At 41.9% G+C, this 15,355-nt stretch overlaps 1 protein-coding gene across 1 annotated transcript in view; it reads left to right on the top strand.

The window, feature by feature from the left end:
- Positions 1 to 15,355, top strand: part of LOC127568168 (procollagen galactosyltransferase 2-like) — a 143,670-nt gene that overhangs the window by 93,951 nt on the left and 34,364 nt on the right. The window contains 6 exon segments of the mRNA XM_052011598.1: positions 334 to 444; positions 7,455 to 7,572; positions 8,726 to 8,860; positions 10,839 to 10,883; positions 10,885 to 10,924; positions 10,927 to 11,043. Of these exon segments, the coding sequence (XP_051867558.1) occupies positions 334 to 444; positions 7,455 to 7,572; positions 8,726 to 8,860; positions 10,839 to 10,883; positions 10,885 to 10,924; positions 10,927 to 11,043 (566 nt within the window).

Below are 15,355 nucleotides of genomic sequence, written 5' to 3'. Positions count from 1 at the left end.
ACTAGAGACTTGAAATATTGTTAAAAATAGGTTACTGATACTATTAATCAAGGTGATATTTCAAATCATTTCTCTTTTCTGAACACTACCAATCGCATTACCACCTATGTGACTGTGGTTCCTGTGATGCTGCTGCAAGCAAGTTTTTCAATGTGCCTGTACCTCATCGTACTTGTGCACACGACAATAGACTTGACTTGACGTGAATATTTTGTTGAGCCCTGACAGGAAAGCAACATTCTTTCTCATTCAAATTAAAAACCATTGTGTTTGCTAACTTATTGACCGCAAGTTCGACTCTGATTAACCTGCCATGATTTTGCCTTACCTTAGGGCCGCTACAGATCACAACATTGACAACACAACAGCTGTGCTGCGGGAGTGGTTAAAGAATGTCCAGCAAGATTACCACTATGTGGAGTGGAGACCCCTGGATCATCCCATGTGAGTACTCTCAAGGGGTAGTAACATATGGGCCCTCGTTTAAGGACAAATTTTAGTCAGTTTCCAAATGTTGACACAGAGGTTCTTTCAACATAGGGTAACATTCCTTGGTTATATGAAGTTAAAAATAATTAGAGGGACATTGCCATCTTCAAAGGAGAACCTATTTCTGAGAGAATTTGCATATTGCCCTGTGTCATAAGCATGCAAAGTCATCACAAGAAAAGTGACATATTTTCTTTATTGCCTCTTTCCTTCAAGAGTTGACAACTGGCACATTCTCTTTTTTAATCAAAGCAGGGCGGGTGCCTTCAGCATTTACGATGCTGGATACAGCGGTGCAGATCTGCTAAGTATCACTTGTTTTGGGTGTAACGCTCAACTCATTTCTGAATTCCAACCATTTTATTCATTTGCTAAGACAAATCAAGGGAGGATTAGGTGCAGTCTTTACTCCAGCAATGGGAACCTTTGGTGGGACTGACTATAAAGATAAGATAAGATGACTTTATTAGTCACATGTACATTGAAACACACAGTGGAATACATCTTTTTGCGTAGTGTTCTGGGGGCAGCCCACAAGTGTCGCCATGCTTCCGATGCTAACATAGCATGCCCACAACTTCCTAACCTGTACGTCTTTGGAATGTGGGAGGAAACCGGAGCACCCGGAGGAAACCCACGCAGTCACGGGCAGAATGTACAGACTCCTTACAGACAGCGGCCGGAATTGAACCCAGGTCGCTAACGCTGTAATAGCATTAAGCTAACCGCTACACTACCGTGCCTGCCCTACACTACCATGATCTCGCGAGAGTCAACACAGCGATCAGGGAAGAGCAAGGCAATTATTTTTATTCAGCTTTCCTATAGATTCCTTGAGGGGTAGTGGGAGCAGATTGTCTGCCAAATACAGGTGATCCCTGTGTTATGGCTGCTTGGGTAACGGGAATTCACCCCAACGGAATTCACAAATCATGACCAGAAAATCTGGGATACAGAACAAAAATTATCTCTTTGTCACTTTTTATGTGAAAAAAGCAAATAAATAAACACAGACATAAGAGATTCTGCAGATGCTGGAATCTGGAGCAACACACACAAAATGCTGGAGGAACTCAGCAGGTCAGGCAGCATCTGTGGAGGGAAATAAACGTCTGACCCGCTGAGTTCCTCCAGCATTTTGTGTGTGTTGTTGAAATAAATAAACATTTTTTTTTGAACTTGCATTTCTTGACACATGCACAGATGACATGGCTTCCAGTTACAGAAAATTGCGATGCAGATCGTTTCCTGGCAACGCAACTCCCTGCCTCCAGCCATAACGCGGGGGGGGGGGGGGTAGTGGGCGGGGAGGGTCACTTCTACTGATAAGTTCTGGGGGATAAAACTGGCCAGCCGACCCAGCAGCTAATTCCCAGCCTTATGATCCTCATCCTCTGAGCTGAGATCAGGGCTTGAAAGGACTGGGAAAGAATGAGTTAAGAATGGGAGATCATTTTTCAAAAGGCTTCTTTAATTTTCCAGACATGAACTTATAGGTGTTACATCATTCAAAATATTAGCCATCAAATTTTATGATACTGATCTCCATAATAAGGTCTCTCTTGAATCGATAGTGCTGACAGCAAAATGTCACGTCAAGCACAGTTCCTCCGTACCCTTTGGTTATGCCCCACCCTTCCTTACGTGGAAGACTGGGGTGCTGTAGCAACGAATGTAAAGCATCAGGAAAATGCCAGGAGTGGGAGGTTGGAAATGAATTGCCAACCTATCTCTACATTGGATTTATTTTCAAGCATAGACCCACCTCAAAATCAAAACGAACAATCGACACTTGGCAGTCTGTACCTTGGTTAAAGGTTCCTGCTTGAAGTGAATGAAGCTTGCAGGAAACATTTTAAAGAAGGCCCCAGCTCCGGTATATTGTGCATGCTGTTCATTCATGCTATTTCTTATACTGTCTTCCTCATCCATGTGCCCCTAGCTCACACTCTCTCTGAAAACCTAGCTGACTGCATAAACATGGAGTGGATCTATCATAAAATTTGGAGTGGACATGTATAAGCACACCACAGCACCCTCAATTCTCCACACGGTGAGTTCCTGGTTTCAGGCATGCTGTGAGGAGGAGGTGCCAGAGAGGAAGTAAGTCTCATCACTGCAAGAAGGGTGGGAGGAAAGGTAAACATTGATGGCCACTTACTTCATGCTGGTTTCATGGACCTCCTTGCTGTTTGCTTGTGTGGCAGAAACCCAAGGTTAGATTTCCCACCTGCATCACACAGTCGTATTATGCGGCAAGGGTAAATTCCACAGAGGAAATTTAAAATGCAGAAAACAGTCACTCAGTCCTGATTAAAGATCCATTTTATTCCCTAGAAGTGAGTGGAAGACATTCATTACAATCGTTTGTGTAAATATGTCACATTGCAGAAATGAGGTGCACCATAATCCATGGAGAAGCCATTATATATGGTGGACTTATGAATGAAAGAATTGCATTACTCTTGGTATAGAAGATTAACTGTAGTGTGGATAGTTTAAAGAAGAGATAAAGAATGTCTCATGGAGGTCATACAGCTCCAAGTCCCTGGGTCATATCAAGCCTAAGATGCAATAAGAAATCATAGTTTTGCAGGAAATTATGAGTTTGTACCAATGAGTTTTGACATTCCAAGTGAAATAAAAGTTCAAGTATGTACCCCAGAGATGGCTGAGCTACTTATTTCTACAGTCTAATGCAGAATTATTTTTTCAGGTTCACAGGCTCCAGTGGATTCTTCATGTAATGCATAATGAGCGTCTATATGTTAACATCTGCTCCAATAATCCTATACTAATTTCTATACAAAAATAATTTGTTTCAAAAACAAAGGCAGCACACTGATAAAATTCATATGGTAGGGCCTTGGCACCTGACAAACTCATTTCGCCAAAAGTGACAGAAGTTACTCTATTAATGCAGTAAATTGTGCTTTGTTGCAATATTTGTTTGATGGGTGTGAGTTTGTTTGCAAGGTTTCCCACCTCAACCATGGTGTCAAGAGGTTGAGGAGAAACTGCCAACAATAGAAGGGGCCATAAGGTGGAGAAAGATCAAGCAGGCCTTGTTGTGACTTCCTGAGATATACCCTCCCTGCTTCCCGTCCAAGGGAATGACACAGCTGAAACTGATGTGGGAACCAATGAACAACATCATCCAGCAACAGGAAAGGTTAGATCACCTTGGCCCTCTAGCAAGTACTAAATGGATACATTTATGAGGTGTTTGTTCAGTATGAGTAAGCATTCAGTCAGTGTCATTTTTCTTCCGCTTCTTTGTTCATCCAGCAATAAGGGACTGCAGCTTTTTTGCAGCATGCACAAAATGTACTGCAGTGAGAGTATTTTGATGTGAAGGCAGCTTGTATAATGAAGAAGCCAAATCCCTGTGAATAGAATGGTAAGGATAGGTATTAGAGTGGGCATACAAGCAGACTGTATAGTTAGAACACATAAGATTAGCAGCCCAGTATAACGCAACGTAAAATAATGTGAAACATGGAGAATGACAAAGGATATCTGCGTAAATAAAATTAGATTCCAGAACGTACTGCCTCAAATTTAACTTTAGTTCGGAGGTTTAGGTTTATAGGTTATAGGTTTAAGGTGCTGAGGAGTAGATATAGAGGAGATGTCAGGGGTAAGTTTTTTACTCAGAGAGTGGTGAGTGCGTGGAACGGGCTGCCGGAAACGGTGGTGGAGGCTGATACGATAGGGTCTTTCAAGAGACTGTTAGATAGGTATATGGAGCTGAGTAAAATAGAGTGCTATGGGTAAGCCTAGTAATTTCTAGGGTAGGGACATGTTCAGCACAGCTTTGTGGGCCGAAGGGCCTGAATTGTGCTGTAATTATTCCTATGTTCTATGTAATCGGTTTTGATTCAGTTGATAACTCGCTAAATATTGTTGCAAACCCCAAATGCAATAAGTGCCTTGAAATGGTTACAAAAGCAAAATATTGTGGATACTGAAAACACAGAAAATGCTAAACGATGGAAGTACTCAGCAGGTCAGACAGCATCAGTGGTGGGAGAAATAGAGTTAACATTTTGGTGAAAGTTAGAGTGAAAACAAGCTTTAGATTTAAAGATCTCTTTGGTTTGCCTCCACCTCAAAACTTGTCAGACCAGAAATTCATCAGTGTTTGGAAGCAGAGGGCCAACGAATATTTGTTTACCAGTGACCCGAGCTGCAAATTTTCATGAGTGAAAGAGAGAAGAGAGACTCTAAAGAAAAGGCTTCTGTTATTTCTGTGGGTTCTAAAGGAGCAGGAGTGTTCTCCTGGAACTCTCAAAGATATTGTGGGGCGTTGCTGCCTTGAACTACCTGTGGTGACACCGTGGTGCCGCTGATAGAGCTGCTGCCTTGTACCAGAGACCCGAGTCAAACCTGACCTCAGGTGCTATCTGTGTGGAGCTTGCGTGTTTCTCCCTGTGACTATGTGGGATTCCTCCGGGTGCTCTGGGTTTCCTCCCACATCCCAAAGGCATGTGGGTTGGGTTAATTTCCACTGAAAAATTGTGAAGGGAAATGTGGGAAGAGTAAAAAATGGGATTATTTTTGTAAATGGGTGGTTTATGGATGGAGCAGACGCAATGTGATTCCAGCTGCAAAATTCTTACGTGTCACTAGAGGGTGGGAGGAAATCAATAGCTTAAGGATCAGGTGCGGGACGTCATTGGGTTGGGGAGGGTCATTGCTATCAACTGCAGGAGGTGGGTTATGAACAGGCGAAGGTGGGAGGTTTCCTGAGAGGAGGAGTGGTCATGATGGATCGTGGTGGTGGAGGAAGCCCAAATAGAGATCTACATGGTGGGGTGAGCACTTATGTTTAAAGTGGAGCTACATAAAGCAGGTCCATGAACTGCAAAATAAGTCTCATATTGTGGGACCTGCTACTGTATGACTGGCCAGCATCATTTGGGGGTCATGCATGCTTTCTTGAATGTAGTAGATGTAGAAGGTGATGTCCAGTCTTGCATTGCACACCACTGGTTTCCCACTGTGTATATTTGGGCATCTCTACAAGTTACCAAGGTCATATACATTGAGGGCTGTATTGAAAATTGTATTGGTATTGGTTTATTATTGTCACTTGTACCAAGGTACAGTGAAAAGCTTGTCTTGTATGCCAATTGTACAGGTCAATTCATTACACAGTGCATTGAGGTAGTACAGGGTAAAAACAATAACAAAATACAGAGTAAAGTGTCATAGCTACAGGGAAGTGCATTGCAGATAGGACAGTAAGTTGCAAGGTCAAGCAAGGTAGATTATGAGGTCAAGAGTCCATCTTATCGTATAAGGGAACCATTCAATAGTCTTATCACCATGGGATAGAAGCTGTCCTTGAGCCTGATGATATGTACCATCAGGCTCCTGTATCTTCTGCCTGATGGGAGAGGGGAGGAGAGAGAATGACCCAGGTGGATAGGGTCTTTAATTAATGCTGGCTGCTTCATCAAGGCAGCAAGAGGTATAGACAAGAGTCCATGGAGGGGAGGTTTCCGTGATGCACTGGGCTGTGTCCCAGCTCTCTGCAGTTTCTTGCGGTCCTGGGCAGAGCAGTTGCCGTACCAAGCCATGATGCATCCAGATAGGATGCTTTCTATGGTGCACCAATAAAAGTTGGTGAGTGTCAAAGGGAATATGCCAAATGTCTTTAGCCTCCTGAGGAAGTAGAAGCGCTGGTGAGCTTTTTTGGCTGTGGCATCTATGTTAAGCCCTGGATCACAATCCCAAGTAAATTTCGGGGTGGTGCAGCAGTTAGCATTGCTGCCTCATGGCTCCAGGTTCAATCCTGACCTCGGATGCTTTTTTTGTGAATTTTACGCATTCTCCCTGTGACTGCACAGGTTTCCCTGGGTACTCCAGTTTCTTGGTGCATCCCAAAGATGTGTGGGTTGGTAGGTTAATTAAGATAAGATAAGATATCTTTATTAGTCACATGTACATCGAAACACGCAGTGAAATACATCTTTTGCATAGAGGGTTCTGGGGGCAGCCCACAAGTGTCGCCACACTTCCGGTGCCAACATAGCACGCCCACAACTTCCTAACCTGTACACCTTTTGGAATGTGGGAGGAAACCAGAGTACCCGGAGGAAACCCATGCAGACACAGGGAGAATGTACAAACTCCTTACAGACAGTGGCCGGAATTGAACCCAGGTCGCTGGCGCTGTAAAAGCGTTATGCTAACCACTACACTACTGGTATCTGCTGTATATTGTCCCCATTGGGTGGATGAGTAATAGGAGAACTAGGCTGGATAGGCTTCTTATTCTGGCTTCTGCTCTCATCCTTTCCAGTGCTGATGAAGGGTCTTGACCTGAAACGTTGACTGTTTATTTCCCTCCTTAGATGCTGCCTGACCTGCTGAGTTCCTCCAGCACTTTTTGTGTATTGACCTTAATCACCACTACAGTTTAGCAACACTATGACCACTCTGATCAATTTGCACTCAGATGGACTTTGTTTTGTTCTAATTGTGTTTTTTTCTTGTAAAAATTGTGTATAATTTATGTTTAATTTATGTTTTTCTTGTGAATGCTGCTAATATGATGCTATGTGTCTGTGATGCTGCTGCAAGTAAGTTTTTCATTGCACCTGTACATACATGTACTTGTGCATATGACAATAAACTCTTCTTTGACTTTGAATTGCAGTTTGCGCTGGTCCTATGGGCAAAACTAGCTCTTTCTCAATTGCTCTTTGGCGTTCTTGACATATTGACTTGGTTCAGGAGCCAATTGCCTCGTCTTTTCTGAGTGGGGGAGAAGACAATTACATGTTTGCAAAATGGACAGTCATTATACACCCTGCCCAATTTTGTCATTAATGAGTCCCTACCAAAGCTGGATCTCTCCTCATTCCCCTCCCCACTGAAATGTCAGTGTGCGATCTGTTATTTTTCAATGGGGTTTGGTCCCACCTCTGATCCAGCAGCTTTGTGTTGATTTCCAGGTACTACAGTGATGAAATAGGCCCCAAACACTGGACCAGTTCCAGGTTCTCACATATGATGAAACTGAGACAAATGGCCCTGAAAACTGCAAGGGAGAAGTGGGCTGACTACATCCTGGTAAGTGAAAGTTCTTTCAGGCCACAGCCTCTCCCAAGTCAACCAGGAGACCACTGGTCAATTATCATTTGGAATGGCACAAATGCTATTAGCTCAACTGCTCACTGCCTCTATTTTTGGTGGGTGATATGCTAAGGCACTCCTTTGATGCTTAGAACAAGAATCTAGGAATTGGGCAGGAGGAGGTGGGAAGGTCATATAAGATAAGATAAGATATCTTTGTTAGTCACATGTACATCAAAACACGGAGTGAAATATATCTTTTGCGTAGAGTGTTCTGGGGGCAGCCCACAAGTGTCGCCATGCTTCCGGCACCAAAATAGCATGCCCACAACTTCCAAACCCGTACGTCTTTGAATGTGGGAGGAAAACCGGAGCACCCAGAGGAAACCCACACAGACACGGGGAGAATGTAACAAACTCCTTACAGACAGCAGCTGGAATTGAACCCAGGTTGCTGGCACTGTACTAGCGTTATGCTAACCGCTACACCTCCGTGCCTGCCATGCTGATGCTTCCAAGAATACATCCAACCAGAGTTAGCAATCTTATGAACAGTATGTATGCCTGATATGTGAGGTCTGTACCGTACTGAATGTGTAACTTCTCAGCTACCACATTAATCTTCCACAGTACCGAGAAATAGAATAAAAGGATGTTGACACAAGAGACTGCAGATGCTGGAATCCGGAGCGACAAACGATCTGCTGGAAGAACTCAGCGGGTCAAAGCAGCATCTGTGGGAGGATGATGCAGGGTTTTCGACCGAATCGTCAACAATTCCTTTCCTCCCACAGATGCTTCCCGACCCACTGAGTTCTTCCAGTAGATTGTTGTTGCTTAAAAAGTTGTGATCGACTGGTTGGAATTGTTACCTTAAATAAATTTGTGATACCGGACGCAGCAAAGCAATTAGGAATATGTATTGCAGACACTGTCTCTGACTACAGACCTTATTTAGAGTTATATTTGAAATTTTTTTTCTAATTCTTGTTGCGTGGAGTGGTGAGGTCAGACTACAAGTAAATATAGCTTTGGATAAATTGGAGGTAATACGTTATTACGTGGGAAAATCTAATATTAAGAGGCACAAAGCAGCCTTCTTTTAATAGTAACTGAATGAATCTTTTGTCTCAACCTCTTTATCTTCTAGTTTGTAGATACAGACAACTTCTTGACGAATGAGCAGACACTAAATATGATGATTGCTGAAAATTTGACTGTGGTCGCACCCATGCTGGACTCAAGCACCTTGTACTCAAACTTCTGGTGCGGTATGACACCACAAGTAAGTTGCTTTAAACCAACAGTCCTAAACCCTGTTATTAAGTAAGTAAATCGTTGATTTAGTATTTTTTCTCTTCCAATAAAACCACATGAATAGTATCCACATGTCCTGATCAGGTAAGGATGGCTGGCTTCTTCCCTCAATGACACTAATAAATTGTTTGAGTCTTTACCTCAATCCAGCAGCTGCAGGGCTACTTTTACTCAAAGTAGCTTTTTATGCACATCATTCTCCACTAAAATCTTATTCCATAGGATAAGACCATTCAGTGCTCCAGGTCTATACTTTTCCACACTCAATTTGAACTTAAATACTCAGAAGGCTGCAGTAGGATTTGAAATCAAGTCATTATTCTACACTTCTGCTTTAGTAATATGATCACAACATAATATGCCCTATCTTAAAAATACATTTTTTTGTTAAGTAAATCTATCCAAATGATTACAATATTGGATACAGCTCCAGATAAAAATATAAGAATAGAAGCAGGAGAAGGCCACTTGGCCCTCTTGCCTGCTCCACCATTCAACGAGATCACACCAACTTCAGTGCCACTTTCCCGACTAACCCCATAACCCTTGATTCACTTAATTTGCAAACATTTATCAGTCATTTATCAGTCTCTCTGTTGAATATCATCAGCAACTGGCTCCTCAGCCTTTATGTGTAAGGAATTCCAAAGTTCACTTCTCATCTCCATCCTGAGTGGCCAATCCTTGTTTGAGATTGTCATCCCTGTTCTGCATACCAAGCCCTGGGAAACATCATCCCTGCATCCACTCTTAGGTTTCCAGACAATAGCGGAATCTGTTTGATCAAGGTACTTAAGGTAACACTGCTGATCTAACCCTCCAGTTCCTTTCTAATTTGATGGTCTCATCCTTATCTTAAATATCCATCCATAATCCTTTTGTTTCTTCCACCAGCCACTCTTATTCCCTTTCAACTCAATTGTTCATTGTAGTCATTATTGATCAACTTCACTCACTCACTTTGGAGCTGAGTTGAGACCAACACAAGCTGATTTTACCTCAAACTATATGCACAGCAAGTCAAGCCATTCCTTCCTTGGGTCTGAGCTAAATTGGAGTCGAGATGCTTAAAAGTGAAAGGACAGAGGTAACTCCCTGCCTCAAAAGGCATTCCTCCACAGTTACCAAAGTTGTTTGTCAGAAGGTTAATCACTCCACAGGATGGTTTCATACACTCCATATTATGTATGTTTGTTTATTTTAAATTGCTGAGAAACAAGAACAATTGATGCGTTATAAGAATTGTCACACCCCTTTAATTACAATTGCCATGGCGTCCTTGCTCTTTGTGGTTGGACACAAACAAAACATAAGTTTTATTGTTATAATTTGCCTGGCAAGCATTACTCTCTATCGGGCAGCTTTTCAGGGTGTCTGTATTCATGGGTCAATCGCAGCTCCACTTTTCAGTGCTCCTTCAGCATTGGCACTGATTTCCCTTAGAAGACATCCTCAGCGCTGTTCCTTTTTAGTATCTGCTGTTACTTCACCAAGGGAAGCTGCTGCCTACAGTAGTGGGTATCATTGCAAGGTCCTTTACTATGCAGAAGGCAAAGTGTACCTGCAGGTTAATGCACTACCAGCTTGTGATCTCCACCCTTGCTTTGCAACTACATTTACCATTTGGCCCAGGAATCAGGGCTGTTTTTAAGGTGTCAGATTTTGCATGGTTTCTAGGCAACTGTAATGGTTCTAAATATCATGTGCGTGTGTACATTGAACACATTTTTATTATCACTTTTACACTACACTAAACTTGGTGTTTTAACCTTTAGACAAGCATAAGAAACAGAGATAACTGCAAAGACAGAGGTATTTTGTACTTGTCTCACTCTGTTCTCAATCCAGTACGGAGTTGTTCACAAAGGAGTTCAAATAACACTCTTGCATGCCACTCATGCACACTTTATTATTTTTCACTCTCACTGTTTCCTGTTTCCGTCTAGGGTTACTACAAGCGGACTCCTGATTACGTTCCAATCCGCGAGTGGAAAGCGTTTGGGTTGTTTTCCTGTTCCCATGGTTCATTCCACGTCCTCATTGATTTGCGTCGGGAAGCTACAAAAAACCTGGCATTCTTTCCTCCTCATCCAGACTACACTTGGGCATTTGATGACATCATTGTTTTTTCATTTTCCTGCAAAATGGCTGGTAATTGTTTCCACTTTGTACAAATCAGTCCTTTGATTGCAGCCAAAGATAAGTCCACCCACACAGCACAGGACTGCTTCATGCTCATTAATTATGATTGTTGCTTAACCATCCATTCAGTCATTATCCAAGTTGTTAAATTGGTCTATTATTGTATTGTTACATGTACTGGGGTATAGTGAAAAACTTTGTTTTGCATGCCATCCATACAGATAATTTCATTACAACAGTGCATTGAAGTAGTACAAGGGCAAACAATAACAGAATGCAGAATATAGTGTTACAGTTATAGAGAAAGTGCAGTGCAGGCAAACAATAAGGTGCAAGGTCATAATGAGGTAGATTGTGAGACCAGGGGTCCATTTTATCATACAAGGGGACCGTTCAATAGTCTTATGACAGTGGGATAAAAAGATGCCCTGAGCCTCGTGGTACGAGCTTTCAGGCTTTTTGTATCTTCAGCCCGATGGGGGAGCGGGAGAAGAGAGAATGTCCGGGGTAGGTTGGGTCTTTGATTATGTCAACCATTTCCCCAAGGCAGCGGTAATTTACAATTCCAATCTGATGCCTCGCCAATCCTAAACATTAAATAAAAGGCCCTTTTTAAATGTTAAATCTCATGAATGTGGGGCCTATAAATACTTTAATTAGAATTTACATCCCGTTACAATTATCTTCTTCTCAGTAAGTTGCATCATGAGTGCAAAATAAACATGTAGATATCCTATAGCCACCAGTTTGTTTTCTCAGAAAGCCAACAGAATATATTAATTTTACCTCAAGGCTTGTGGTTCTTTTCCTGTGTGACTGAAAGACATTTGCTGTGCCCTGACTAAATAATTGTCTCACGTGTAAGCTGTATGACATGTGGCTTGCATTCTTATTTTACCAGCAATAATTACAATAAAGTGCTTCTGGGAGGAAATGTGTAAACTGAGGAGATTTGCAAGTTCCGATTCTGTTTAGTCCAATTTGCTTCCTCACTCCTTCCTTGGCACTGGACAACTTTAATAAGGTAAAACTTCAATAGATCCAGCAAGCAAGTGGCCATTTTTTAGATGTGTACCTCCATAGTAAGTAAGTACTCTGTTAGCTTAGAGCAACATGGCAACTGAGCTGTTATTATCCTCAGATGTTGCTCATATTTGTACTTCCCAGGCAAAGCAATGAATGTTGATAAGAAGCTGGAATTTAGTATGTAAAATAGATGATGAATCAGGTCAGGTTCCCACCTGCTGGATTAGGTTAAAATTATACCTACCCATCCCCAACTCCCAATCCCCACTCTGCTTTTTTAAGATCATTAACCCTAGTTTTCAAATACCTCCTGAGAGAAGACTAAATGAAACAAAAAAGAACATGAATACCTTTCAATAACTCAGGACATCCCAAGCCACTTCATACTCAATGAAGTACTTTTGAAGCAACTATCAGGCCCTGTGGAAAATACTTCCGAAACCCATGACCTCTGTCACCTAGAAGGACAAAGGCAACAAGTTTAGATAAATGTTACAGGGTTGAATTCATTATTAGTATTTAAGAAAATGGAATTTATGCGATATTGAATTCAGGAGAACAGATTGCAAAGCATTAAGAAAAGAACTTATTGATTCAATGTTGAAAGACAAGTCTTTCTTCATGGGAGAATTGATTCTAGAAGGTTTTCCTCATTACCAGCTCTGGCCTTCTTGGAAGAATGGTGGACTTTTGGGAAAGTTGACATAAATAGCAGTTTGTTGGGACATCAGATATACCTGCCTAAGAAGAACTGACTCTTATGTTGTGTCCAGGGATCCCTTGTTCTCTCAGACACTGCTGTGAGTAACCCAAGAGGGGGAAATAGGTTTGTTTACTCATTTCCTTTGAAAACTTGCTATAAAATAATTTAACGATGGGAAAGGAGAGGCAGGAGGTAGGATGTCCTGTGATAAACCTTTCTAGAAATAGCATAATTAGAGTTAACAACCTGGTAAATAATTAGAATTATAGACGTTTTTTGGATGCAGGAAAACTAATGAAAGAAGTCATTGCCTGCAGTGCATCTGCACATTGGCTGAACTCTTTGGCTCCATCCTGACCAGCACTGGCTGGATCAATGCATATGTTCCACATAGGCTGCAGACCCACTATACCATCCACAGCTCTGCAACAGCTGTGCTTCTATGTATTGAAGGATACAATTTTGGTCATAAATATGTACATTCTCAAAGAACTTGGAATCCCTGCCACCCTCCCCTCCCAATTTTTCCTTTAAGCCTTGCCTGAGTACATGGTGCACTGAGTTATGATACACTTTATCCACAATACTTTTAGACTTGGAATGTTACAATACAGAAGGAGGGCATCTAGTCTGTGTCAACATTTTTTTATAGCTTTCCAATTAATTCTACTATCTGCTGTTAGCCCATTACAGAAGTAAATCTCCACTTTGAGTCATCAACCACTTCCTTCCTGTTGAATCTGCTTCCAGTATCCTTTCAGGCAGTGCATTGTAACTGCTCATTACCTCAGTTCTACTTTGTTCACCATTCATCTTTAATCTGTACCATCAAAGTACCGACCCTCCTGCCTTTAGAAATTTTTATTTTATTTGCTCTCTCAAAACCACGATTTTGACCAATTTTCTCAACTCTGTTCTTCGACCTTTACCAGTAAAGCTCCTCCGCACCCTCACTAGGACATTGATATCCTTCCCAATGAGTGGTGCCCAACAATAACCAGAATGCTCACCACTGACCACACCAGTCATCTCCAGAGGGTTCAGATTAACTTTCCTGTGCTTATATATGTTATGCCTCTGTTGATGGAGCCAAGGATCCTTTTTCCAGAGTCTGTTCTGTCATGTTTATAGATGTGTAAAGATAACAGGTGCACTGGGGGTTGCGTGGTCGAAGTTCAGAATGTATTATTAGAGGTGCACTTTGTGAGTAACCATCATATTTCCTTTCTTCACCAAGAACAATGCTGTTCAAAGGTTTTTGTGAATTTTTGTGATTATTTTATGAGATTGGGGAGGGTGAGGTTGTGGTCCTACGTTTGGATGCATTGCACATGCATGCAATTTTGTTACAATTTTTCTAGTGAATTGTTTTTCCATGTGCCTTATTAAAAGTATAGTGAAGGCCTACTGGGAATTCTCCTTTAAGCATTAAAGTTGTGCAAGCTTATTCCTACTTAACATTAATAAAGGCAATAAATGCCTAGGAACCAAAATCATTAGTCCATTGCCAAGAGCAGTTATTCATTAGATCATGATGTGGTAGCAAAGACTGTGGACCCTGGGCACTTATTGCCCTTATTAATGCTTAGATCGTGATGGGGTACCAAAGAAAATCACTCTGCCCCTGGGAATAGTCTGTGATATGGAAATAATCAGAGATCATAAAGACTTTACTCAGTGCAATTGTGTTGGCTGTCCTTAAACTCTCATTCAAAATTTATCACAGATGTACATAGCTCCTGTAACTATGAACAGATAGCGAACTGATACCTTTCTGCAGTGCTCTTTTTTGTATGAATCACATATAATCATTTCATTAAACTGGTGAAAGGAAGTCAAAAAGCCTTTTTTTCCTGCAAAAGAATACAACCAACAGAACATTGATTGAATGAGAAGGAACAATTTGATCATCTCTCCCAAGACATTTGAAGCAGCGTTTTCAGATCCTAAGGAACAGAAATACCTCTTTAATCCAGACAAATTTCTGATGCAGAATACAGCACATGGTCACTTAGCTGGTATTTCTATCCATAGCTACTTAGCATATTGCCCTGCTTTCATCATAAGCTTTCTGCAGCCACCGGTCTTGCCAATCACTCTGACCTTTGTTGGCCTGGACTTCGTTAAAGCCTATATTGTCTCTCACCCTGGTTGTTCTCCCTGGCACGGCTTTACCGCCAATGCCTAAAATCCAGGGAATGCAGACTTGGGTATTTACAGCAGGCATCTGGTTTATCCATTCAATGGCAGACCTGGCTGGATCGCGTAACGAATCATCAGACGCTGTTCTCCTCACTCAAAACTGTTCTCTATTCCAGCATCATCCTGGAGTGATGATCTGTGGCTTCACTTCTTCAGAACAAACCATCTCCTTAAAGCCTCCTCCTCTCTTATCTTGAACAATAAATAGGAAGAGCTTGTGGCTGCCTCTGTCCCCAAGATCCATGTTATCTAGCCAGCCACCTCTGTTGCTTCCCTTCCTCCCCCTTGCCCACTGGACCAAAGTCTGGGATCCCCACTCTCCCATTCCCAACCCCTTTGGTTGCATTTTTCTCTAGTTTCAATCTCATCAAAAGCCTCACGCCTGGTTCT

The sequence above is a fragment of the Pristis pectinata genome, chromosome 3, assembly GCF_009764475.1.
Source record: "Pristis pectinata isolate sPriPec2 chromosome 3, sPriPec2.1.pri, whole genome shotgun sequence".
In the NCBI taxonomy this organism is placed as follows: Eukaryota; Metazoa; Chordata; class Chondrichthyes; order Rhinopristiformes; family Pristidae; genus Pristis; species Pristis pectinata.
This window is presented reverse-complemented; position numbering and strand designations above follow the sequence as displayed.